Here is a 27,479-nt window from a genome sequence, read left to right on the forward strand (position 1 = left end):
TGGTCTTCCCCTTTATAAAACCACGGCCCCATTAGATCGGTGTCCTCCTCCCTTTACAACCTCATTTATCCCTAATTTCCCCCAAAGGTGCCACCTGTAAAAAATACTTTACTTGATCAATCTCCACCCTCAGAGAAGTGAAGAAACTCGAAAGTGAATTTTCTGAGGACACTCAAACCATAGCAACTGGGGTTCCCGTCAGCATGCTGTAAGCTCCCAAGGGTAAGGGTGTGCACCCCGGTCTGGTACTTGACACATAACAGGGACTCAAACATTTGTTAAAGAGGGAATGGATATTTGCAGCCCCCACCAGCCAAACCTGTCTTCCCATCAGGGCCTGATTTCTGAGGGGGAATCTGATAAAACCCTATAGATGAGATGCACTGATCTTTCCCGGACCCCTTGCTTTTTACTGTAGAGAGAGTCTTGTGTTAAGGAAACGACACTGTGTACAGATGAGGAGCAGGGGGGAGGGTAGGTGGAACTGGGGGAGTCTCCAGGAGAAGGGCTTTATGTGGCTGGGTACTTAATGCCTGATTGAAAATCATGACAGCTGCTCACTTTCCAGCCAATTTCCCTCCAAGAACATCAAGAGAGCTGTATCTTTCTCTTTCTGTTCTGTTTCTCCCTCTGCAAAACTTCAGTTCATGTCCTCTTTATAAATACAATATTTCTAAATCTCCATTCCATAACCCTAAATAACAACGTCTGCTAAAAACAAAACCAGTCTTCCCTGAACTCCCTATGTGGAGTAGGCGGCCCTTAGCCTGTGACGACTCTGTTGCTTGCCTCCTGAGTGCTGATCTCCTCTGGCTGCATTTTAGTTTTTTAATCCGGAGACTCAACTACAAAGCTTTTCCATGTTTGTGAGACTGTGCCGGGCTGCAGGTGAGCTCTGTGGTAGAGCACTGGGCTAGCATGTGCCTACGCTAGGCCTTGGATTCCAGAACTGAAAGCCACCAGATGTTTGTTTTTGATTTGAGACAGGGTTTTTCTGTGTAGCCTTGGCTGTCCTGGAACTAGCTCTTGTAGACCAGGCTGGGCTCAAACTCAGTGATCAGCCTGCCTCTGCTGGCCCAGTGCTGGGATGGAAGGTGTGGGTTACCACTGCCCTCAACCAACCAACTGTGATGGGTTTAATTTTTTCATGAAAGAAGCATTACATATAAATATATGTGTATGTGTATATATTATACATTTATATATCATATACATGTATATTGTATATGTATGCTATATATTTGCAAGCAGTACAATATATATGCAATATAATATATAGTGTTACATATTATATATTATATATACACATATATGTATGTATATATGCTTGTGTGTATCTCCTATGAATTTTTACTTCACTATACACTCTCTACAACAGGGCTTTTCGTCTGATCCTGTGACCACTGATGAGCCATCACCTAACTAGAAAACTGAAATAATAAAGAGACATACAATTTTGGTTACTATATGTCAATAGTCATCAGGTAATTGTCCAACTGCTATAAAGGGCCTCTGTGCCTGCTCTGAAAGGCCATGCTTCCCCATAGACTGGGGTCATGGCCCACTCTTTACACTGAACTGGGTTGTCAGCAGTAATGCATACACGATGGGTTCACAATGGAGAACATACATGACAACAGTCCTGTAAGATTGTATGTGTGGCAGCATGCTCATAATCCGGGCGCTGGGAAGCTGAGACAGGACAATCACAAGTCTGAGGCCAGCCTGGTTTACAGAGTAAGATGCTTAGGAAACCGGATTATGTGGCCCAGTTACATTTTAACTCTTATTTTGTTTAGAATGCTCTATATTTTCCCAACTTAAAAATGTCTATTGAGGCATTCCTCAGAATGTACTTCAGTTAATCAACACGAACCGTATCTTACAGTCTCTTACAGTTTAAGAGATCTGTCTCTTCAGTTTAAGACTTGTCTCTACCCTCCCTCCAATCTCAAAGATCCACTCTGCACAAAAGACTCCACCTTTCCAGGCCTGAAACCTTCCACAGCTGTGGGGGAAACACATGGGCCTCTGGGGACCATCCTGTGCCCTTTATGCTTTGTCCAGGAAGTTCTGCCTGCACGGTGAAGATGGACCTGCGGCCCACTGGGCACAGGAGTCTCATCTTCTAAGCACTGCTGGTTGGTGGAGACAAAACGCCCAGCCTGCCTTGGAAGTTTGGTTTTTCCCTTTACAGGACAATGTGCCACCTATCTGAACTCACTGCTGTTGCTGCCCTCTGCTGTTTCTATTGAGAATTACAGGAAGCTGAGTTCCTGGGGCTGCTGGCCTGGTAAAATCACCTTTGTGGCAGGATCCCTGATGTGTACTCTGCTTAAGATTTGACCTAGCATTCTAGAATTCACTTCCGAGGCACCTTCACACCTCCGCCCTTCACCGTGACGTGGGCATACAATCTGCAGCAGCTTCTAGGTGCTGCTTGGCAAACGTAATCACATCAACTCCAACCTTCCCACAACTGAACACAACAGTCAATTCTCAAACCTTTGTACTTCTCCGTTTGTGCCCCATGACACACCCAGACTGGAGTGGGGTCTCAAATGTGCTATGATTTCCATTTCAGACACACATTTCCTGCCTTTATGATTTAGTGAGTTATTTAAAAAAGTGGCACTGTGGCTTGGACCCAGGCCCTTTCCCATGCTATCCTAGGGTTTCTATTGCTGTGATGAAATACCCTGACCAAAAAGCACGTTGGGGAGGAAAGGGTTCATTTGGCTTATACTTCTACAGTCCTGTTCATGGCAGAAGTAAGTCAGGACAGACAGGGACTCAAATAGGGCAGGAACCTAGAGACAGGAACTGGTGCAGGGGCCATGGAGGGGGGCTGCTTGCCATCTTGCTCCCCATGGCTTGCCCAGCCTGCTTTCCTATGGAAGCCAGGACCACCCGTGCAGGCATAACACTCCCCACAATGGGCTGCACCCTCCCTCATCAGCCACTAATTAAGGAAATACCCTAGAGCTGGATCTTATGGAGCCGGCTTCTCATTTGAGGCTCCCCCCTTTCAGATAACTGTAGCTTGTGTTGACAGAAGACTACACAGCGCAACATGCGATATCACTAGTTGCAATCAGCCGCAGCCTTAAATATTCCTTACTACCCAGTCCAGTTACTGCTTTCTCTGCAGTACTTTCCCAACCGCTCAGGGAGACAGAGCCTCGCCGCAGCTGTGTTAGCTCCCTGTCTTGTTACTGTAATAAAAATTCCGGACAAGACCTCGGGAGGAAGGGCTTACTTTGGCTTACAATTTGAGTGAAGACAGACCCCATCATGTTAGGGCAGTATGGTGGCAGGAGTGGCTGCAGTCACATTAGATCCACAAACAGCAGCATTAGTTGGGGACCAAGTATTCAAACCCATGAAGTGGGGAGGGGCGTTTCCCATTTAAACCACTGCCCGAGGCATGGACTACTTTACGTTAGGATAACTCTTTCTGCCTCAAATGTAGACACTCTTTCAGACAGGGCAGGGGTTAGTCTCCTAGGTGACCTAGATCCTGTCCAGCTGACAATATTAACCAGCACGATGGAGTGTAAGATCCATAGGGTGAGCCAGGCACACAGGATCTGCAAGAAACAGTCCCATGGAAGACTGCTGGCCCCATGCCCTGAAGAATTTCCGTATTTACGGTGACAGGCTGGTTCTGCCTATTTGGCTGAGGTAAGCCAGATCAACAGATCAAGTTTTCTGGCAGATGGCAAAAATGAAGGGTGAAATGAGCCTTTGTGGTCAACCAGGACCAAGCGTGTTCACACAGTGGAGGTGAGACTTGATTTACAAATGATCTGAATTTATGAGTCATCAAGTGTGCATTGGTAGAGCGTTCTGTTAGTAAAACGAGAACATGAGATAAGTGAACTTTCTGAAAGAGGAAAGGCTTATTTTAGCTTAAGTTTGGTTCACTTAAGTTTCCTTTTTGGCTGCAGTTACCATGGAGGAGACACCCTCAGTAACCCAAAACCTCCTGCTGGGTCCAGCCTTTAAAACTTTCAAGCACCTTCCAATTGCAGTAAGAAGAGAACCAAGACTTTAACACGCCCATCTCCAGAGAACAGCCTTAATTTAAACTATAATAGCAACCCTCCAGTTTTGATATTATTTTATATTAATTTTAGTTGCTACCCAGAAACCTATTTTTTTATTCCAGTTAAATTCTACAAAATGTCACAACATTAAAGGTAACTTGTCCCTTTCATTGCGCTCACAAGTCTACCGCTTTCCAAATGTCATTTACACCATAAACATGGGTTTAGATGAGTAAATAGAGCTCAGGTGGGCTGTCTCTAAAGGACTGGTTAAGCCTGTGTTGTAATAGGAGTAAGACGGCTAGCAATGACTTTTAACAGCTCACGGCCCAAATATATGACTTTTATAAAGAATGACCTCTGTGTGGGATCCCTCCTGGTCACTAAGCACCCACAGTAAACACTTACCGTGTGCCAGGCCCTGTTCGCATGATGCTTTCGTTAGGAGAGCACACATTCCTCACCTTGTGGGGCTGATATTCTGGTGGGAGGAGACAGCCTAATAAATTAAACAGTGTTAGAAGATGGCGAGAGCCTGCGTGCAGGAGGACTCGGATGAGGGGAGCAAGATTAGGGAGCACCTCAGGGCGGGGACATCCAAACGAGACTGAGTAATGAGACAGACTGTGGGTTTCTGAAATTGTCTGGGACAGAGGAAATAATGCCCAGTTCACCAGCTCATCATAGATGACAGTGATAGGCAGTTAGAGGCCCTCCCTTTGCTGCCACCCTAAAGGACTGAAGCAAGACTGAGTACTCCAGTATGGAGGAAGTGAGGATGGTGGTGACTGGCAAGATTGGGAGTGGCATGCCTGTGTGAACCAATCACCGCATGTTCGGTCCTCTATTGAAAAGTTCTACACCCGTCTTACCCATAATGCACCTCTCTCATCTATCTGATTATGATTTCTAACTTTTCCATAACCTTTAATGTTATGACAAGTAAAGCAGATACATTTTGTGGAACTTAACTGAAATAAAAAGCACTTTTTTTTTGAGGAGCAACTAAAGTTAATACAATAGAATGTCATCAAAGCATGAGTCTGGCAGCCTGTTAAGTTTTGGGCTCTTAAGGAGCCAGGGCACATCCCTGAGCTATCTTTTCTCTGGAAGATTGCTGTTAAATCATAGTGGTTTAATCCTTCCCAGGAATGACTACATTCCCGAGGCCACAGACCTGTGAAATAAAAAGTAAGTATAAATTAGTTTTAATGTTTAAAGAGTACTATATCTGTTAAACCCAATGATGAGCTCAAATTTGTAGTCAGTGTATTATTAACCTCATTTTCTTCTTATATACGTATATATTTACACTAAAATGTTTTTATGTGTATGGGTGTTTTGCCTGCACGAGCATTTGTGGACCACATATGTGCCTGGTGTCCAAGGAGGCTAAAGAGGGCATCCCACCCTGTCACTAAGTTCTTAGAATTGAATCCAAGTACTCTAGGAGGGCAACCAGTGCTCTTAACAATTTAGCCATTTCTTCAGCTCTCACTTTGATATTTTAACTGAAAATCTGACTACACAAAGACAATGGCCTGGCCATACGTAAGATAGAATGTGACTCACAACTTGCACAGAAAAATAAACTCAGTTTAAAAAACATTCTAGGAAGCCAAGAAGTGAATCCGTAGTCTGTCCCAAACAGCCAGATCTTCCTAATAGTTCCCTAATTTAGTCCTTGCTTCCAACTCAGTGCCACCTGGGGATGGCCAAAGAATATGCTCTCCATGACATATTGCACAGGATGCCCCAGTTCCGGTGATGCCCCAGCGGCTCACAGCTAACCCCAAGCAAGCAGCCTTAACTGGCTGCGCACTTGGCATTCTACTAGGTCTGAGTTGCTGCCAAAAGGCAAATGACAGCAACTGTCCCCCACCCCGCATAGAAAACGACGAACAAATGATTTTGCTTATTCCTCCTTGATCATTGGAGGACCACTAAGTTTTTGTTTTTAATTTTTAATATTTGTGTATGTTTTGTCTGCGTGCATGAGCACCATGAGCGTGCCCATTACTGGCAGAAATCAGAATTTTGGATTTTTTTTGGGGGGGGGGGAAGATATTTCCTGTAACTGTAGTTATTGATGGTTGTAACCACGTGAGTGCCGGGATTTGAACCTGGGTTCTGTACAAAAGTCGTAAGTGCTCTTAACTGCCGAACCATCTCTCCTGCCTATCACCCAGTTTTTAATAGCCGAGGACTTACTGACTTGTTTTCTCATAGTCACTTTGAACGTTTGGGAGAAGCAGTGCAGCCCAATCAATTAGCAAAGGCTAGTTTCCGATTTTCCACCCAGAGAGGTGGAACAAACACTGCCTGAGGGATCCCGGTTTCCGCTGGGCAGGATTATGGCAGCCGGAGAAGAGTGCCCTAAGCAGGGACGCCTGAACGGAGGGGAGACGATCACCAGGGTCTCAGGATCAAGGTGAGAGGGACAGACGTTGATACAAAAAGACGCACGGACGCTCTGACCTCTACTACCAAAACGCTCCAATACCGGCGAGTGGGTGGGGCTTCCGGCAAATGCCCTCTGCGCAAGCGTACCCGGATCTACGTCATGTCCGGTGGCGGGAGTAAGAAGCGGAGAGGACCGGGCCTGGTGTCCCGCGACATAGCTCCCCTCGATCGCTCGGCCATGACGCTTATGGTTCCGCCTGCCCGCCGGTGGCGCAGCGTTCCCGGCCTGTTCTCTGCTGTCTCCCGGATCTCTTAGTCTGAACCGGGTGTGTTTGTTCTACTAGAGGTGAAGCATAGCCGGGAGAGCGGGGCCTGGGGCTTCACCGGGTGCGGGCACCTTTCCCGCAGGTGGAGTCACCTGGGCAGGATTTGACATCGCATCTTTCAGGGCTCCGCCTTTGCCCTCCCAGTGCAGTCTCAGGAATGCGGTCGATAGACAACAGGGGTAGCGAAGGCTTAAAAATACAAAAAACCAAAAAAACCCTCTAACTACAGATTGCATTTTAATCTTTGGGTTTTTTAAAACAGCTATGAAGAGACTGTAGAACTCTCTAAAGGCAATTCTAAATTCTAAATCGCCTTTTCAAAAATGAATTATAATCTTTCCCGTAACAGAAACTGCTCAGATAGCAGCTAACTCCCAACAAAAAGTCCAACCTCCCCTGGTTATTTGGGGACGTCTCGGGGGCCATTTAGTAGCCGAGGACTTTATTCTTTGGAAGAATGTTTGCATCTTTAGTGCCTGACTCACTAACCTAGTTTGATCTTTTCATTTTGGTTTACCAGTAATATCACAAAGACTTCTGAAAGAATGGTGGGCCTATGAGATGATTTGAGTGCTCTTGCCAGGTTTTTAACCGTCTTCTGGTTATACTTTAATGCTGTTTCTCTGTTGGAGTTTTGTATTTTGATAATTATATTTGGTAGAATTATGTTTACATGAAGAAAAATAAGGGCAGGACTTAGGGCTATTTTTTTTTTCCTTCTAATTTCTCCAAATGCCCATTTTCAAGAGCACAACTAAGCAAAACAAAGGAAATTAAAGTCACCTAGAATCTTACTAACTGAATAACTTGTTAATATTTTGGATGTCTCCTCTTATTTTAAAGACATACCTATCTTAGACCAGGAGCCGTGATCCACACTTTTTATCCCAGCACCTAGGAGGCACAGGTGAAGATCTGAGTTTGAGGCCAGCCTGGGTTACTTAGTGAGACCTTAGTTGTAAAACTGGAAGCAGAATTAGTGTACACCACTGGTTAACCCCATTTATATGACATAAGCTAACCGCTTTTCTAATTCATCTTATTTGTTCATTTGTATTTAGTTCATTCACGAGTAGTACAAGGTTCTCATTTCATTGTGCTAGGGGTTCTCATAAGTAAAGAATGAACTCTAGAGGCGCCCTTCTGTGCCACCGATTTTAGTAGCTTGGAGCACAGCTGATCTATATCTTCATATCTATATCTTTCCCCAAGACGCATAAGGAAGGTGGCGTAGGGCTGTGCGGATTCAAAGATTTAATGCTCCTTGCTTAGGGACAGGCAATTTATCATATTTGATTTATTAAAAGGACAAAGAAAAATTAATGTCACTTAATGTCTTTCCAATTCTTCTTTCTTTGGTTTTAGGCTCACTTAAAACAAGCAACAAACAAACAAACAATCCCTCCAAGGATGAAACATGACTGACGACTCTCAGAGGAACTTTCGTTCAGTCTACTATGAGAAAGTTGGGTTCCGTGGAGTTGAAGAAAAGAAATCACTGGAAATCCTCCTGAAAGATGACCGTTTGGGTGAGTCTCCTCAGCCTAAGATCATTAGCTCAGAGTTACCAGGTAAATGTTACCATAAGGATAAAGCTTCTTAAAAGCTGGGCACTGCCTAGTGTGGGAGGTGGGAAGCATGGATCCTGGCAGTCTGGAGGCAGAGGCAGGGGGATATTTCCTCTCAATTTCTAGACATAGCACCATGGTTTCTAGGTAAACTTTGCAAGAACCCTGGTTATGATTTTCTTTTGTGGAAGATAATTCTTCAGTACACATTTATATTTATTTTCAGCCAACAATGATAATAAAGTCCATTTTTATAGTAAAACAGAACCATAGTATAAAAACAAACATAAGTGCTTCTTGGTATTTGTCTTAGTCAGGGTTTCTATTCCTGCACAAACATCATGACCAAGAAACAAGTTGGGGAGGAAAGGGTTTATTGAGCTTACAGTTCCACATTGCTGTTCATCACTAAAGGAAGTCAGGACTGGAACTCAAGCAGGTCAGGAAGCAGGAGCTGATGCAGAGGCCATGGAGGGATGTTTCTTACTGGCTTGCTTCCCTTGGCTTGCTCAGCCTGCTCTCTTACAGAACCCAAGAACACCAGCCTAAAGGTGGTACCACCCATAAGGGGCCCTCCCCCCTTGATCACTAATTGAGAAAATGCCCCACAGCTGGATCTCATGGAGGCACTTCCCCAACTGAAGCTCCTTTCTCTGTGATAACTCCAGCCTGTGTCGAGTTGACACACAAAACTAGCCGGTACAGTGTTGGAGGAGCTGAGAACGGAGCCCAGGGCCTGGCACATGCTAAGGCGTGCCACTGAGCTCCACTGTATCCTCACTCAAGTCTGCATTTAGTAAGTAATGCTAATGTTAGAGAGGATGTGGTAATAGATGACAAATACGTCTCATTTCTGCAAAAGTGCTGGTTCTGATAGCTTAGTTGGTAGCTGTGGACTGGAAGTGAGACCACTCTGGCTTTTCCTACGTTTGCTGCTGACCATGCGGTGGGTTTCTCCTGCCGGCATGTCTCAGCTAGTCAGATTTAAGAGGTGAAATTACACTTTTGGAGGCTGTGAGCCCATGGGACATTTCTAATTGTTCTTTTCCTTCCTCTAGACATCGAGAAGCTTTGCACATTTAGCCAGAGGTTCCCTCTCCCGTCCATGTACCGTGCATTGGTATGGAAGGTGCTTCTAGGTATGAGACCCAGGAGTGGGGGGATTTGATTTCAATTGTATTGAATGGGATCCTTTGTCATCCTACAGACACAAAAGGAGCCTTTGCTTAGATTCTTTGCTGACTATTGGGTCTTCCCTAGGAGACCCAATTACTGCTCACTGTAAAAGCCTTTTGGATGGTGACTTCAGCAGAGATATATTAACGATTACTCTTGGACTGTCTGCTTATTCATGGCAGTAGAGAAGATAGTATTTGTTCCTGAAACAAAGCCTTTGGTTCTTTTTTTGTTTGTTTTTGTTGTTTTTGTTTTTCAAGACAGGGTTTCTCAGGAGAGCCCTGGCTGTCCTGGAACTCTGTAGACCAAGCTGGCCTCAAACTCGGAAATCCACCTGCCTCTGCCTCCAAAGTGCTGGGATTAAAGGTGTGCCCCACCAATGCCCGATGAAACAAAACCTTTGTACACTAATATCTGGTGGGTCTCTGTGGTCACCATCTTCAAAAGCCAGATGAAACAAAACCTTTGTACACTAATATCTGGTGGGTCTCTGTGGTCACCATCTTCAAAAGCCATGACAACTATTTTCCTGTAACATTTTTCTTTCTTAAATCCTATAGGAAGATTCTGTAGCTATCAAAATCAGTTCCATCCAGGAGTACACTTTAGGTAGTCATGTCAGCAGGCATGAAACATCGGGGTGGGAGAAAGGAAAACTGGCCATCTTTGCTGTCAGCTGGGTAGCCAGGAGGAAGACTGTGCTGGCCTCCAGTTTTGTGTCTGTCCAGAGACATCTTGAGCTAAATTACTTTTAGGTTTTAGTCTTTAGTGCATTGTAGTCTGTGGCTCTCGGTGGCAGAGGATAAAGATCTGGTCTAAGGGAGGTCCATAAATGCCCCTTTATCCTTCGAAATAAAAATGATATGACAGACTTCAAAACCAAAACAAATGAACAAAAAGTGGAATCAGAGATTTTTTCTGCCTGCAAGTACGAGTGAATTTCAGAGCTGGGAGGCCAGGTAAGAAGGAGAGCTGGCTCGGTGGCGTCTGCTGCAGGCAGCTGGCAGCATCCCTTTGAGCCCTGGATTTTCCCCACCATTGCTGAGCCCGCTGGAGCATCTAATCCCCGTTCATTATCACTCTTCATTTCTTTCTGAAGCAGCTGGGCTTTACTAATGGTGAGTCCTGGAGAGGATGGAACTTTTGGGTAATATGGAGTACTTCTGTGTGTTGGGCCTCGGTGGGCTCCATCACCAACTTAAATAGCTTACATAAATTATGTACAGTAATTCTAGAATGGTCCTGAGGGAAGCCTTACTCTCCTAGATGGACACAGACCCTGGGGGTCTAAATACTTTCCTAAGGCCTGTGACAGGCAAAGAATTAAAGCTTATATTTGAAGGGCTCCATTAAGGGGTGGGGCTAGGTAATAGACTTCATGCTCTGCTTGTAGTATATTTTCAGAACCTGAGAAATCTGCAGTCCTCAGTGTGGCCATGCAATGTGGCGGCCACAAGGGAATGCAAGACACTCTAGAAAGCACCTCACAATGGCCTTTTGTTTGTTTGTTTGTTTGTTTATCTATCTCTATCTATTTATTTATTTATTTTGTCGAGCGTCTCAGCAGCTTTGGTGTGCTCATTTCTGTCTGGTTTGATGTGTGTGCTCACCACCTACAGAAGTCACGATAACCGTTTACATTTTCCTTAGAGAGTTTTTTTCTCCCTTGAATTTTACATAAAGACTTTGTAGTTATCAAAAATAAATTCCTTCTAAGGATACATTTTAGGTAATTATCATCAGTGTCCATTTCTTATGGGATACGCTATATGTCTTATTAATGGGAAATGTTATGTTGTGCCTGTCACACTTCCTGAGCACCAAGGCCCAACTGTCTTTTTTGTTGTTGTTGTTTTATTGTTTTGTTGTTTTTATCTCAGTTTTCTTACCTTCTTTATCACCTAAGCCACTGTTGTTTCTCTGCCACAGTTAGTGGCACTGAGAATGCAGAACTCTCCCGGGATAAAGGGCTCTTTGTAGCCCAGGGTTGGTTGCTCTGGGCTCCACAGGTGTTGCCTCTCTCATTCCATTTTAGGTGAATGTCAGAGAACTTTTGGGATGAACTCTTAGACACAGGTCTAATGCTTGACATTCTGCTGCCTGTGGTAGCTTCAGCTATAGCTCTTCAGTCTGTGCCATCCCAAGGGACACTGAAGTGTGTTCCCTTGGCTTCTCTGAGAACCTTGTGCAGAACCCTTCAGACACCTCGAGTTTATGTCAGGAAAGGACACTTAAGCATGTCTTAGCATGGAGAGTGTTGAGCTTGTCTAAGTGCTGTTTCCAAGAACATTCTTTAGAATGGTTGATCTGTGGCGTCTTACATCAAAGGGAAATCACAGTCAAATTAACTGCCTGACATGCATGTGCTGGACACACATGTGCCTGACATACATGTGCCAGAACACTCGAGTACTTTAGTGGCTTCAGCTTGTGCCTTCAGATATTCTTATCTCTAATTTTCAGATGGGGAGAGCGAGGCACAGGGAACAGAAGGTACTGCTGAGGATGTTCAAGTTAGTGAATTGTGATTCGACTTCAAACCCCAGAGTCTCTGACTCTGCACAGCCTCATTAGATTAACAAGCAGGCAGCATAGTTAAGCAACAGCCACAAGTGTCACAGAAATACAAGACACGCTGGTCTTACTGATGAAGATCATGGACTTTGGCCCCAGTGACAGACTGTTCTGCAGATGAGCTTTAACGATTGAGGATGAACTGATGAATGAGGAAAGGATTCAGCATACTGTTCTGAGATGTAGGAGGCCAAGGGCCCCAGGAGCTAAGTGCCCTCAGCCGCTAGCCAGGAACCCAGCTAACCCAGCATTCCAGCTGATGTGGTTTTTGCCTTGAAATCATGTCACATGTTTGTTCAAAGGCAACTGTGGTGCCATCCCATTTCTAACACCAGCGACCAATCACCGTCTTGCAAAGCTCTTAACATTTATGATTGTTGGAGTGAGACGTTCTGAAAGGAATCTACATGGTGATTATTATTTGTGTGAATCTCAACTGTGGGGGATGCTTCACAGGATTCTTTTCCCTAGCGGAGGGGTTTGGGTGGTGTCTCAGCATTTGCCCCTTTCCTGTCCTGTCTCTCTGTAGGAATCTTGCCTCCACACCATGACTCTCACGCCCAGGTGATGGCCTACCGCAGAGACCAGTACTGTGACGTCCTCCATGCCCTGACAGTAGTCCGCTTCATCAGTGATGCCACGCCGCAGGTCGAAGTGTACCTTCGCATGTATCAGCTTGAGTCGGGGAAGTTGCCTCGAAGTCCCTCTTTTCCTCTGGTGAGTGCTCATTCTCACTCGACAGTTAGCTTCACCCCTTTCTAAGAATTACTTTTTATTTTGTCTATTAATGTATTTGCAGAGGCGTGGATTCAACCTAGGTCTTCATGAATGCCAGGCAAGCATTCTACCACTGAGCCATGCCGCTAAGGCTTTATTTTTTCTGGCTCCTATTATTATTATTATTATTAATTACTTTTATTTTTTTACAGTCCAGTCGTTGCCCTCCTCCTGGTCTGCTCTTCCATTCCTCCTCCCTCAAATCTTAGTAAAGTGTAATTTATGAATGAATTTATTGCTATTTTTTTAAAAAAAGATTTAGTTATTTTATTCTATGTACATGAGTACACTGTAACTGTCTTTAGACACCCCAGAAGAGGGCACCACATCCCATTACAGATGGTTGTGAGCCACCATGTGGTTGCTGGGAATTGAACTCAGGACCTCTGGAAGAGTAGTCAGTGCTCTTAACCTCTGAGCCATCTCAGGCCCTGGCTTCCATTTTGTAATGTTTTGCCTTAGAAGCCTTCAGTGGTGATGATGAGAATCATCAGGATGAGAAGTGAAAGCAGCAGTGTTTTGTGGGATTCGTGGTCACGCACGATCCGTGTTAGTTATTTTAAAGCACACTTTGTTTTTGGCACGGCCATTCTTAGTGATGGGTATGTGTTCTGAGAAACGTGCCGTTAGACATTTGTTCATCTGCTAACATCAGGTATTTATATTTGCTCAAACGCAGATGGCTGTGACATTACTAGACACTTTCATCGTAGAGATTCCCTAGCTTCTAGTAGGTCGCCGTCCGACTACCACTTTGTTATGTGATGCACGACTGTAATCTCAGACGTACAGAAAGGGCACAGAAAGACTACAAGAACTTCTGTATGTTTTTACTGAAATTTCCAGCTGTTAACATTTCATGACATCTGCCTTGCCTATGTGTGCACTTTTCCTCTCTCCCTCCCTCCATTTAAAAATTTTAAAAAATTGTTGGTGTAGGGGTGTTTTGCCCACATGTTTGTCTGTGGACCACTTAGCATGCCATCCGCTTTCCTGGAACTGGAGTTACAAATGGTTGTGAGCTACCATGTGGCTGCTGGGAACCAAACCAACCCTCGTCCCCTAAAAGAGCAGCCAGCACCATCTCTCCATGAGCAGTTCTTTTCCCCTTTGAGACAAAGTCTCCCTATGAATGTAGTACAGGCTAGCTTCCAACTCGGTGTCCTCCTGCCTCTGCCTCTGCCTGAGTGCTGGGATCATAGGCATGCACCCCCATTTCTGGCTATGCGCACATACATCTCTGTATAAGCCAGAGGAAAGCAAGGTTCAGTCATGATGCTGTTCCTCCGGCTCCTTCTGTGCGCTCCTCTGTAGGTGAGCACGACACAGCTCTGAAGTTAGTACAGTGACAGTCCTCGGTCTCACCTGCAGGCTCCTTCCTTACATGCCCAGTTGTTCTAGGGAAGCCCTTCATCACAAATAAACTGAAAGGCTGGCTGAAGACTTGAGTTTGGACTGTGGATTACGCTGAGCTCCCATGTTGCTGTGGACACCTGTGATTTGGGCTGAGTCCTCTGTCTTTTGCTTCTATGCCTTGGATACTTCTGACATTACTGATGTTGGTCAGTAATTCTACACAGCCCCTTACTTCCTGTCCGGCTGATGTTCCCTCTGGGTGTGATACAGGCTGTCTCTTTGGCAGGGACACCCATGGTAGATGTGTCTTCAGTGTACTGTCAGGAGGCTCAGAGTGGCTTTGCCTCATGAGACATCCATTCACTGTGATCCTTTGATCCAGTACTGCCTTCTGGGCTTCTACTGGGAAGTTATTCTTTCTCCCCTTGTAATCAAACACTTCAGACTACTATGTAATTATTCTCTTCCTTATTAAAATTTGACTCATACATTTAACCCATTATTGATTTAAAACTTTTATAAGTATTACTTTTTCATCTTTAAGTAATTTTGGACGTAGAAGGAAGTTAAAGAATTGCACACCACCCCATACACGTTTCACCCATTGTCCTCACATGCTGGGTCTCCCATAACCACAGCATGATGATCAGAACTTACACATCAGTGTTGACACCAGGCTAGGAGCTAAGCCTAGCCCCTTTGAGATCGGTTGCTTGTCCCTGGATGCTCCTCTGACCCCAGGTGCAGCCCTGGCTCAACATTGCCCTCAGCTGCCGTTCTTGGTCCTGCAGCACTGAACTTCAAGCTTCCTTGCTCCCTGTGACCTTGATAGTGTTGAGTGTCTTAGGGATTTCTTCATTTGCTGGTGAATTCATTGACTAATAACTGGAGCCTGGTTATGCACTATTGGCAAGGATAGTGGAGAAGTGCTTGTAATGGGTCACTTGGTGCAGGGCTGTCTGCCAGGCTCTTCCCCTGTGAGCATGTGCTTTGTAATTAATGAGTAATCCATGGAAAAGAACTTTGAGACTTTTCATATATATATATATATTGAAAAATACATATGAAAGAATAAAGTTATATATTATATATATTTACATATAATATTTATGTTTAATTTGTACATATAAAATATAAATATCTAAATATATATTTATAAACATCACAATAATATATAAATATAAACCACAAATATGTGAAATATATGTTTATATTTATATAGTTACAAATTTTATATAACTTATTTATTACATATAAATATAATATATAAATTATATAATAAATATATATCATATAATTTAATTATTTTTTTGAGACAAAGTCTCATTGTATAATTGTGGCAGGCTTGAACTTGTGACATAGACCAGGTTGATCTGGTCTTGAACTCATACAGCTCCATCTGCCTCTGCCTCTGCCTCTGCCTCTGCCTCTGCCTCTGCCTCTGCCTCTGCCTCTGCCTCCTAAGTGCTGAGATTAAAGGTATGCTGCATGGAATTTGGGGGCTTATAATTCTTCTTTCCTAAAATGTCATTACTGCTCTGATTGCCAAATGGTGATTGTCTAATTTCTGATGTCTCCTTGTGTCTGTTATTTGGCTTCAACTGTAAGAGTTTCCTTTGCATTCATTTGTTGATGTCAGTGTGGATGTACGGAGCTATTTTTTATGTTAATGGCCTATACTCTTTTACTGCCATTTTTTCTTTTGATGTTCAAAGTACTCCAGCTTCAGCCAGTTGAAGCCCCTTACATCTGATAGGTTCCCTGTTTGAGATTTTCCTGACACTTTGCACAAAAGGATGCTCCAGGATCAGCTTCTGCTTCCCATCCTGCAGCTCTGGCGTAAGCCTCTGTTTCTGATCTCCCGGGCTCTTCCCTTTTAGGCTCTCTTAGTAGACGGAGGTAGGAAACATAAATGAGAATATGTGTGTGTGTGTATACACACATATACTTATATATATATATTCATATATATTCATACATGCCAATTTCTCTCTCTCTCTCTCCACATATGAATATATATATAAGTATATGTGTGTATACACACACATACACACGCACACACGTAAAAAATATAGATGTTGTGCTGCTGGGCCTTGAACTCAGAGCGTGCATGCCAGATAAGTGCCCAGTTGTTGAGCTATGCTGCAGCCTTCATATATTAGTGTGTCTTTCTGTATATTATAATAAGTTCAATATCAACCAAACATTACAGCTTCATCTTACCTTCCCCGTGACAGTTCCCGTTATGTTAAGGATTTGCTTCTGGCTTGTTGTCCTGTGTGTTCCAACGTTGCCAGCTACTCCTGGCTACTTTATCTTGTGAAAACAGGATGAAATTTTCAGACAAGGGTTTGTGTGTAATCTTTGATTATCTACAAAATTTGTTTTTTATTAAAGCTTAGGCTTTGAGCCAGTCCTGGCCTCACCCACCTCTAATCCCAGGACTCAGGGCTGAGAAGTGGGGATCTTGAATTTGAGGGCAGCTACATAGTGATACCTCGCCTCAAAAATTAGACTTATTTTATATATGACTTATTATAACCAATTACAGATGTAGGAAGTTAATGATAGAGGGACAAACTAGCACGGATAAAGGCCATCACTCTTATCATTGCATTCATGAAGAGGGAGAGGAACCCCAAATATCAAGTAGCACTTAGGACAGTCTCGTCTTCCTGTCACTCAGGGCCAGCCCTGGGACACTGGTAGCACCACATGAGCTCTGTGGTTCAGAGACTGAGTCTGTGGCTTCTCAGCTCGGCAAGTGCTGAGCTGCACCTCTCACCCCTTCTCGGGGGCTAGGCAGGTGCTCCACCACCCAGCCACGTCTCCACACCTTGCGGCCTTTATTTTACCTTTTGCTAAGTGGCCCAGTCGCAGTCCTCTTACCGTAGCTTCCTGAATAGCTGAGACTATAGGCCCACGCTCCTAGAAGGGCTCCAAGTTCTTGAATTACATATTGAATATGGTTAGCTATTCTGTTAGGGGAAGAAATCGAAGTCTGAATTATAGACATGGCTTCTACCTCCTCCCTCCTCCCTGGTCCGTGCTCTGAGCCCAGACACCTTCCCTGCAGCCTCAGGTGTACTTGCTGACTGGATATGGGAATGGGGTTCTGTCTCCCCACCTTTCCCTACACACACAGCCCTTCCTGTGCTATTATGAGGTAGTAAGACCTGTGAGGGCCCAGCTTGAGCTGGGTGAAGCACGCTGGTCTTCCTCACCTGGTCAGAGTAATCAGGAGCAGCCAGTGGCATGCCACCTGCAGCACCACCCAGACCAGGCGTCTCTTGTCTCCTAGAGAGCAAGTTCCTCTCTTTCTTGTTCCTTTTGTGTCCTCAGGTACTGTAATAAGATGTTTAGGAAAACACATGTATGACTCTTACATTCTGTGAATATTAGCAAGCTTAAAGAAAGCCCAAGAATGAGGTGCTTTATATTAAAACAGCTAATTGTCATTTAACTGGGGGCTTCTCAGCGGGATAGAAAGGTATTTCTTAATGTCTATATATATATTTATGAGTATACTGTAGCTGTCTTCAAGCACAGAGAAGAGGGCTGATGGTTGTGAGCCACTATGTGGTTGCTGGGAATTGAACTCAGGACTTGTGGAAGAGCAGTCAGTGCTCTTAACCACTGAACCATCTCGCCAGCCCTCTTAATGTCCTTTCAATCTTAAAAGTTCAAACTATGAAAGCCTAGATGAAAATGTAAGTTGTTTGTGCTTTGTTTGTTTGGTTTTGGTGTCGATGGCAATGTTTGAAAACAAAGTAACTTTCCAAATTTTCAGTTTTGTAAGATTTCTTGAGGATTTGTTTTCATTTCTGAATATCTGAGAAATGTCATTCCTCGGTTTCCTAAAATTCTGTTTTTTTAGGGTGTTTAAACTTTTTTTTTTTTTTTTTTGGATTTGGGTTTTTTTTTTTTCCCCAAGACAGGGTTTCTCTCTATAGCCCCGGCTGTCCTGGAACTCACTCTTGTAGACCAGGCTGGCCTCGAACTCAGAAATTCGCCTGCCTCTGCCTCCCAGAGTGCTGGGATTACAGGCGTGCGCCACCACCACCCGGCTGTGTTTAAACTTTTAAGTAGAACAACGTTCTAAAGGTGTGTGTGGAAGCTTTGCTATAAATCAGATGTTTTGTGAGCTCATTTGGGGTCCCCATATTCATCCTAAGCTATGTCCTGACACATTCCAAAGTGGCTGTGTCATCACATCCCTCTGAAGGAACTCTGGTCTGGCATGGGGACTGGCTGGGTGGCCTGGCAGTCGACTCCACACAAAGGCCAGCTGTTGTTCAGCTCCGCGGACTCCCATGGGTCTCTGCAGCTGCCCATCATTCCTTCCCCTGCTTCTCCTTACCGACACACTCCGCCTTCTGGTCCCTCTTTGATTTATTAATGTGGCCCCCTCAAGATGCAGGGGGCAGCGTTAGGTTTTCAGTAAAGAAATCTATCTTCCCTTCTTCTGCCTCCCTCTTGAGGTTTATTATTAACCTTTCAGGAGCCGGAGGATGAAGTTTTTCTTGCCATTGCTAAAGCCATGGAAGAGATGGTGGAAGACAGTGTGGACTGTTACTGGATCGCCCGATGCTTCGTGAAGCAGTTAAATACCAAGTACCGGGACTCTTTACCTCAGCTGGTGAGGGATTGTTGTTGTTGTTTTGATGGGAATGTTATTGGGAAATAAGTAGTGTCAGAAAACACTCTCTCACCCCAGTTACCACTGATGTGACGAGTGGACCCTCTACAGTGGTCCTGGGAGATGTTTTCTGCAAAAGGTAAAGTATTTCCCACGGAATGGGCCTATGTCTCCTTTGCAGCTGCTCAGATTGGCTATTGGAGGACAAAGGCAACCTGGGACTGCGGGGTCTCCACAGGGTGGACCCCGGTACTGCGGGGTCTCCATGGGGTGGACTCAGCTGCAGGCCCACCTGCTCTGGAGGATTCCTGATCCTGGTCCAGACCCATTGGCTTATCTAGAATGCTCCCTCCATGTTAGGGTTTCTGTCTGCCCATGTGTATGGAAGGCCTGGTGACAGGAACTTGTCTCTTCTCACACACACAGGCTCCAGGCCAGAGTAGGGGAGGGGACTCAGTTCCTGTCATCTTGTGCCAGCATGCACATATGTACATGCATGCACATATGAGCTCATAAAGAATATCACTCTACACATGGGCCTACCATTGTATGTTTGTCTGTAACTCTGCACTTGGAGAATTTCTAGGCTCATTCAGATAAACAATTGCTTTGAGTTCTGACTTCCTGTTAGTACTCAGAGGGTTGAAAATTTCTCATTACCTTTCCTCAATTAAATCCTAGAGTCTCAAAGCCTTAGGCAATTGTGATTGTAGTTGGGATTGACAGCCTCGCATTTAGAATCACTTTTCCTACCTAATTTACTCAGTGTTTCCTCCTACGAATTTGCTGTAATTAAGTCTAATAGCCCCATGCTGACAATAAACAGGCCCCTGTTCTTTACACATGCGCATGCGTGTATGAGCGTCCCCCAGGAAGGTACTGTAAGGAAATGCTTGAGCAGTGTCTGGGGTGTTGTACATAAAATCTACTTACTTAGTTTTGAGTTTAACCTGGCAAGCAGGTCCTGAGCTTGCCTGCTTTCCAGTCCACTGCCAGGTGTCAGGCTCCCAGTCTTGTCTGTCAGGCAGTGGCCACGCCCTCTCATTCTGTCCCACCACTCTGAGGGCCAGAGAACTTGGTCAGCTTTGCAGATCTCTATTGTTTGCTTGTATGTGTGTGTGTGTGTGTGTGTGTGTGTGTGTGTGTGTGTGTGTGTGTGTTTTGAGGCAGGGTTGCTTATAGCCCAGGCTAGCCTTGAACCTGTCTATGCCCATGAGGCTGATCCTCCCAGCATGCTCTGCCACACCTGACCTTTTTCTTTATAAGAGTCATCAGTGTACTCTGCATATTATCCTTAGTATAGTAATATGCTGAACACGCTCTCTCCTTGTGTGTTGTTTAACGGGGTAAGCTTCATACCTGGGGTCTGTCAGGGTTTCCTTTTCCCATGCTTATGCTTTCTGTATCCCTTACTGACTCCACAATTGATAAAACATATTTCTTTAGTTGTATGTGGTGATATATACACATAATCCCAGCACTTGGGAGACTGAGGCAGAGGAGCAGGAATACAAGGCCAGCCCAGGCCATATACAACCCTGTCTGACAGAGAAGAATCCCACCGTGCCACATTTTCCCCTTGAGTTTTAAAATGCTCTGAGCACTTAAGCTCAGCTCGGACTTGTCTGCCTTGCTCTCTGCCTGGTGTCGGACATGGCGGGTTCCATACCCAGCATGTGTCTGTAATAGCATGGCATGGCTTCTCCTCGTAGCCAGCTCTCCTCTGCAGCCAGCTTCCCGTGTCAGGACTGTTGTGCATTCCACACCATCTGACTTTCAGTGACTTTAAACACAGAACTCTATGTTTGCAGATGAGGGCACTGCACCTCAGAGAAGTTAGGTCCCTTGCTGAAGGTGGCACCTGCCTCCTCTGACCCCCATTCCTATTGTTCACTCTCAGTAGGATTGACAGTTACTCACTGGCTCCCCTCCCCTCCGCCTGGAATCTTGGGCTTCACACATCTTAGGCAAGAGCTCCACTGCTGAGCTGTATTCCAGGCCTTTGCTTTTGTTTGTTGAGACAGGAACAGGATGGGAGAGACAGGCATTGGAAATGAAGTCCAGGGCTTCGCTATCACCTTAGCTCCTTTTCTTTGCTTTGAGACAAAGTCCTGATAAGTTGCCCAGGCTGGCTTTGAACCTGCGATCTTCTTGCTTCGGCCTCCATCACATAGCAAAGAACCTAGGTTCTTGTTACAGCTGAGTTTTTATAACTTTGGTTGGACTTTTTTTTTTTTATACTTTTGTAACTTTCCTTTACAATCTGTTCCCATAAAGTAGAGGCTGCTGCTTTAGACTTGTAGGGGAGAGTGCAGGTAACAGTGCTGGGGGCTGGGGTAGAAGCCAGCAGTCCATGCCTGCCCACCCTGCTCAGCCATAAAAGGGTGTGTGTGTAGAGAGATGGCTCAGTGTTAGGAGCGGAAGATAGGGATTTGATTCCCAGTGCCACGTGTCAACTCACAATGTCTGTAATGCCAGTTTCAGGGAATTTGACACTCACTTATGACACTCATGCAGGCAAAACACACACATGAAATAAAATAAGTAAATTTCAAGGCTGGAGAGATGGCTCAGCGGTTAAGAGCACTGACTGCTCTTCCAGAGGTCCCAGCAACCACATGGTGGCTCACAACCATCTGTAGTAGGATTCGGTGCCCTCTTCTGGTGTGTCCAAAGACAGCTACATACAGTGTACTTATATATAATAAATAAATAAGTAAATAAATCTTTAAAAAATAAGTAAATGTTAAAACAATTAAAATAACTAATGTGAGCGCTGTGCTGTAGTGTGCTGCTTCCTGGGACCACATCATAGCTTCTTTCAGGCTTTCTAGAGTTCACCCGTGCAACAGTGTCTCTCACTGCCAGGGAGCACAGGAGCTAGTTTTATTTACAGAGTGAGTTCCAGGACAGCCAGGGCTACACAGAGAAACCCTGTCTCAAAAAAACAAAAACAAAACAAACAAAAAAGAATTTAGAGTTTGGGGCAGGACTGGAGAGATGGCTCAGTGGTTAAGAGCACTCGTTTCTTGCAGAGAACCTACAGTTGATTCCCAGCACCCAGATGAGAGCCCATATCACCTATAATTTCAGTTCTAGAGAATCTGATACCCTCTTATGGTTTTTGTGGGTACCAGGCACACATAGTACACAGACATATATACACATACATATACACACACACACATATATAGGCAACTACACACACAGACACACACACACACACAGAACACAGACATGGAGAGGCAGACATAGACAGAGCAGGTAGAGAGCTCAGTAGGTAAAGGCTCCTGCCACCAAGCTAAAAATTGTGGCTAATTTACTGAAAAAAGCGCCTTTCCTTACGCAAGCAAGAGGGCGAGTCCGAGAGGAAGCGCTGCCTCTCTGTGGTATTGCTGTACCTCCACTCCTGGAGCAGCTGCTTCTCTCTTCCAAGGCATTCCCACCCGTATTAACACAGGGTGCCTCCCTAATAGTCCTCCCTAAGGTCTCAGCGTCCTTGGCACGGAAGGGCATACAGAACAGTGTGGTCAGTATATGGTCATGTGTGCGTGCGTGTGCGTGTGTCCGTGTGTAGGCGGTTAGAGGGGGTTAGGTGTCCTCTTTGTCTTTCTACCTATTCCCTTGACATGGCCTTTCTCCCTGGCCCTGGACTTGCGCTTTCTTGGCTAGTCTGGAAGCCCCTGAGACCCTCCCGTCTCTGCCTCTCTGGATGCCAGGTTGGTTACACGGGTGGTGGGATCTGAACTCCAGTCACCATGACTGGCAAGTACTCTTCACCTCTGAGGGGCAGTTTCTTTAGTCCATCCTTTGGAGACAGGCTGTCCTATGTAGCCCAGGCTGGCCTCAGATGCTATTGCTTACCATGGTGTCTTGAATGCTGAGATGAGAAGTTTGTGGCTTCTCCTTTTCATCTCCAGATCACCCAGCACTGCCATGGGCCTTTCGTAGCTGTCTGCAATAACTGACCCTTGCTGTGGCTGTTGGTTCTGGTTAGGGCAGTATCTGGGTGACAGCCATTCCATTTTGCCTGGTTACTGTCCTGTGGGTTGGGCACAGAGAGCCCTGCGTCCTGAGGAAGCTCTCAGTTCCAGTATGGTCACCCCTGTTAGTACTGATGAGAAACTTAGGACTGACTTGATGGTTCTCACATTTTCTTGCACCCTTTCATCATAGGTTGCAGCGTGAAGTGGCATTATGTCACAGGAAGCGAGTAATCACTTTTGCTATGTCATCCTTAGCCCAAGGCTTTCGAACAGTACTTGAATCTGGAAGACGGTAGGCTGCTGAGTCACCTGAAGACGTGTTCTGCGCTATCCAAACTCCCTTATGATCTCTGGTTCAAAAGGTGCTTCGCGGGTTGCCTACCCGAGTCCAGTTTACAGAGGTATGCGTTTCCCCCACGTCACACCGGGAGCTTGGTGTCAGAGAGAGATCTGGTCCTTAGGTGGTCATCCCCTAGAACTTGAGTTTGCTCTAGCACAAGAAGGTGATTCAAAGCTACCTTCCCTAGCAGTTTCTGTAACAGTAGTGTGGTTCTCCTTATTGTTGACTACACGCCTACGAAGACTATGGGCCTGTGTGGATGCCAGGAGGCAGTCATAGCTGAAACTGCAGCAGCGGAGTGCTTCTCTCCTAAATAGGTGTTGGACCTGGCAGACCCAGACACCTTTGTATTTCTTTCTTAAAGATTTATTTATTATATGTAAGTACACTGTAGCTGTCTTCAGACACCCCAGAAGAGGGCATCAGATCTCATTACAGATGGTTGTGAGCTATCTACCATGTGGTTGCTGGGATTTGAACTCAGGACCTTCAGAAGAGCAGCCTGTGCTCTTAACCACTGAGCCATCTCTACAGCCCCCACCTTTGTATTTCTTAGGTGTCTCATGACATCCTCAAAAGGGCTGAAGGCTGTCAGAGGCAAGCTTTGCATCTTCAGTCACTTTGAGACCCATGTTAGGCCAGTGTTTCTCAAACTTTGGGGTCAATCACTTTGAGACCCATGTTAGGGTAGTGGTTCTCAACCTTTGGGGTCAAATGACCCTTTCATAGGGGTCACCTAAGACCATTAGAAAACACAGATGTTTATATTATGATTCATAACAGCAGAAAATTATAGTTATAAAGCAGCAATAAAAATGATGTTATGGTTGTGAGTCACACAGCATGAGGAAGTGTATTAAAGGGTCGCAGCATTAGGAAGGCTGAGGACCACTGGGTTAAGGGTGTTTCTCAGTCTCAGCTCCACAACTCCAGGTCTTTGTCATGTTGTTTTAAAGAAAAGAAGTCAGCACATAGAAAGCATAAAGATTCTACTACCAACTTCAACAGTTACAAGAATCATCAAATGATTATTTTAGAGTAATAGTAGTTCAAGAACCAGCCCCTGGGTCCTGGAGGTGCCTCACTCACTGTATAAACATGACGAGCCAGGTTTGCCTGCCAGCACCCGTGTAGAAGGCCAGGTGTGATGGCGTGTAAAGCCAGCACTGGCAGGGCTGTGTGTGGAGGCAGGCAGGTCCCTGGAGCTCACTAGACAGCCAGTCCAGCCAACTGAGGGCCTCAGGCAAACTGGTGAACCGCGAGACTCTGTCTTGAAAAATAGAGTGGAACACAGTAGACGGAGACATCCTCCATCAACCTTCACACACGTACACATATGGGCGCGTGTCCATCTGTGTCCATAAAGAGCCCGTGGAGACAGAGCCCCGGCTCCTGAATCACTGGCAAAGAAAAGACTGTGCCTGACATTTCGTTTGCTGCTTTGTTGTCCTGCGGTGTGCAGTAATCATCTGGCACACCATGGCAGTCGCAGAGTACACTCCTGTTTAAGACTTTCTTTTCTTTAATGTTGAGTTCCCAGCAGGCATTTGGAGTGCAGTAATAACTTTAAGCGAGCTCCCTTTTCCCTTCTAAAGCTATTCTACCTAGAATCTGCTCAGTGGTTCATCTATCGTGTGGTTGATACCGATTATTTCACAGTTGTTCTCTGAAGCATGGACTTAAAATGAGTGTAATTTGATTTTGCTTTATAATCTGAAATGTCTGGGTAACATCAGTTTTGCAGTCCTCTAATTTGGTGATCTCTCTGTTTTGTAGGGTCTGGGATAAAGTCGTAAGTGGATCCTGTAAGATTCTAGTTTTTGTAGCGGTAGAAATATTATTGACCTTTAAAATAAAGGTCATGGCATTGCACAGTGCAGAGAAGATAACACAGTTCCTAGAAAGTGTAAGTGCTTTGTCTCTTCAGGTTTGGAGTCTGGGAATGAGGGCAGCCTGGCAAGCCAGATTTTCCTTTCATGTCTGATTATTTCAGAGAAATAATGTAGTTTACTTTTACTCTGCTAAGGGATTTTGTTGGTGATGGTCTGAACTGGTGACCTGTTCTGTAACCCAGGCTGGCCTGGAACTCTCTATACCCTATGCTGGCCTCCAGTTTTTGGTAATGCTCCTGCCTCAGCCTCCTGAGTGCTAGGATTATAGTCAAGCACCCCACTCCTGGCAAGGAGAAATAGTTCTTGTTCCTTAACAGTATTGGTGCCCCCCCCCCCCAGCTTCTCTTTTGGGGAAGTTGGTCTGCGGGCAAGCCCATTGCTCAGGCCTGCCTCCTGGGAGCGGAGTCTAATGCCCAGCGGGCGAAGCAGGAACCAGCAGTAGTGGGAACAGCACTGTCCTGCCGGGGGTTCTTTAGGCCTTCCTTGCCTCCTTCACTTTGGTGGAATCCCAGCCGGCTTGGCTAATGTGCCTAAGGATTATGGCAGTATTTGCTGAAAAAGGACCCTGTGAACCAGCTCCTCCCTCTTAGAACATTCTCTCCTGGGTAGACAGGAAAGAGGCTGTGCCTGCCTAGAGTTCCTCATGGAGCACACTCAGAATCCCACCCACTCCCTTTGTAATTAGGCCGTGCTAACCCATGAAGTGCAGCCTGGTCAATAGTCAGAGCTAAGAGAGTGTGTATGTGTTCGTTTTAAGTGAATCACCATTATTATACTAATTAGTGACCAGCAGTAGCAGGCATGTGCCAGGCAAGGGCTCTCTTCTGTCATCCTCTGTGAATCTGGGGTGTTTTTCCCATGTAGATATCAGTGCTGGACCTTGGGCAAGCTGGGTACTTGTCCAGAGCTGTTGGTGAGTGGCAATAAAGCTCGCCTGGCACCAGAGCTACTCAGTGTGTCCCCAGGAGCATTAGATCATTCTGCATCTGCTGTCACCTTCCAAATCAGAGAGCACTCCCATGGGAACAGGTCTGCCCCAGAAAATGAGGAAGATCCAGCTGTAGCAAAGACAGAGATCTCACTTGGACCCCTTTGTCCTTCACAGATTCCTCAGGACAGCTCAGACGCCATCGTGAGCAAGGCCATCGACCTGTGGCACAAACACTGCGGGACCCCAGTGCATTCAGTCTGACAGCTTGTGACTCCCTGGGCCGCCTCCCTGGGCACTTTGTTAATGTCACGTGGTCTACCAACTGGTTAGAAATAGCAGTCTTGCTGTGGTGCTCAACATGCAACCCCCACCCCCAATCAGTAAAATAATTTAATCAAAATGCCTGGTGTGGCCATGCTGTGAAGCTGCCTCTCTTGGTGACACTGACATGCAAGTGTGGGATAGCGCTCTGAAAGGGCGATTAGGAAACTCCTCCTGGTCTTAGGCGGCTCAGTGTAGGTGCAGCCTGGGCACTCTCAGGAACCGCAGGAGCCAAGCCCTGCCTCCAACTGCCTGAGTTAGGAAGGACTGGTCCTGGAAGAAGAGCAGCTTTCTTTTCCTGGCCTCTCTGATTTGGCTTTTGCCTTCTGTTGCCCTAGAACGCGTATAAGTGTGAGCTGACCACCGTCTCATGCTCTGTCTGACTAAACTGGTTAAAAGCAGTCCCTGCATTTCCTTACGTGTTCCCTCCCTTTGTGCCAGCTGGAATGAAGCCTTGTCTTGTTTTTCTTGAGACAAGGCCTCATTCTTTACCTTACTTTATGTAGAACTCTTTATGTATTTGGCCTTGAACTCCTAGCCGTCCTCCTGCCTCAGCCTCCTGAGTGCTACAATTTTATTAAATAAAACACCTCTAAATTTACCTTCCAGGAGAAGGAGAAGTACTTGCTTGGTATTTGTGGGTCGCTTGGTGTTTTCTAACAAATCACTAAATGTCAGGTGCACTTTCCGCATACCACAGGATGGGGAGGGGTGGAGGTTAGGGTTAATAGCTGATGATCCTCAGGCCATATTCTGTCACACAATGGTCACCCTTCATGAGGCATTTGATGACTTTGAGACTGAAACAGGGCTCTTGTTTCAGACTTCGCCAGCAGGCAGTCCTGGAAGGCCGTGGAGAGTAAATCAGAGTTTTTTGGTGCCATCTCCCCCTCCTCCCCCTCCCCTTCTCCCTCTTCCCCTCCCCCTCCTCCCCCTGCTCCCCCTCCTCCATGTGTGAAGTAGCTGGCCACAAAGAGCTGAGAAACGGAGCTACTGTGCCCGGCTGGTCAGTCTACAGAGTACCAGGCAAAGGGAGTTTTAAAAATGAACTAGGAACTCCACTCAGAGGAAAACCCTCTTAAAACAAATTGCCACCGGCAGTTAATATTTTTTAAAAATGATTCTCTGCCAACCATTCGTT

At 45.5% G+C, this 27,479-nt stretch overlaps 1 protein-coding gene across 4 annotated transcripts; it reads left to right on the plus strand.

Moving 5' to 3' along the window:
* Positions 1 to 6,628: 6,628 nt before the first annotated feature.
* Positions 6,629 to 26,939, plus strand: Tbc1d7 (TBC1 domain family member 7). 4 transcript variants are annotated; one of them, XM_052157161.1, is made up of 8 exons: positions 6,629 to 6,798; positions 8,144 to 8,307; positions 9,405 to 9,485; positions 12,626 to 12,813; positions 18,731 to 18,868; positions 23,110 to 23,255; positions 24,971 to 25,100; positions 26,192 to 26,939. In XM_052157161.1, exons 2-8 carry the CDS (start codon positions 8,196 to 8,198, stop codon positions 26,276 to 26,278), a joined length of 882 nt encoding a protein of 293 aa, XP_052013121.1. In that variant the 5' UTR covers positions 6,629 to 6,798; positions 8,144 to 8,195; the 3' UTR covers positions 26,279 to 26,939. The 4 variants fall into 4 exon arrangements, with proteins under 4 accessions (XP_052013121.1, XP_052013124.1, XP_052013122.1 ...); XM_052157164.1 differs by having other exon boundaries at positions 24,971 to 24,986; XM_052157162.1 differs by having other exon boundaries at positions 6,629 to 6,778.
* The last annotated feature ends 540 nt before the right edge of the window (positions 26,940 to 27,479 follow it).

This window comes from Apodemus sylvaticus, chromosome 14 (genome assembly GCF_947179515.1).
Source record: "Apodemus sylvaticus chromosome 14, mApoSyl1.1, whole genome shotgun sequence".
Taxonomy (NCBI): domain Eukaryota; kingdom Metazoa; phylum Chordata; class Mammalia; order Rodentia; family Muridae; genus Apodemus; species Apodemus sylvaticus.

Excerpts from the sequence above, each read along its gene's own strand:
- Tbc1d7 (XM_052157161.1), top strand. The coding sequence starts at position 8,196 with ATGACTGACGACTCTCAGAGGAACTTTCGTTCAGTCTACTATGAGAAA. Across the intron at positions 8,308-9,404 it reads CCTGAAAGATGACCGTTTGG|ACATCGAGAAGCTTTGCACA; the intron begins GTGAGTCTCCTC and ends TCCTTCCTCTAG. Across the intron at positions 18,869-23,109 it reads GGGACTCTTTACCTCAGCTG|CCCAAGGCTTTCGAACAGTA; the intron begins GTGAGGGATTGT and ends TGTCATCCTTAG.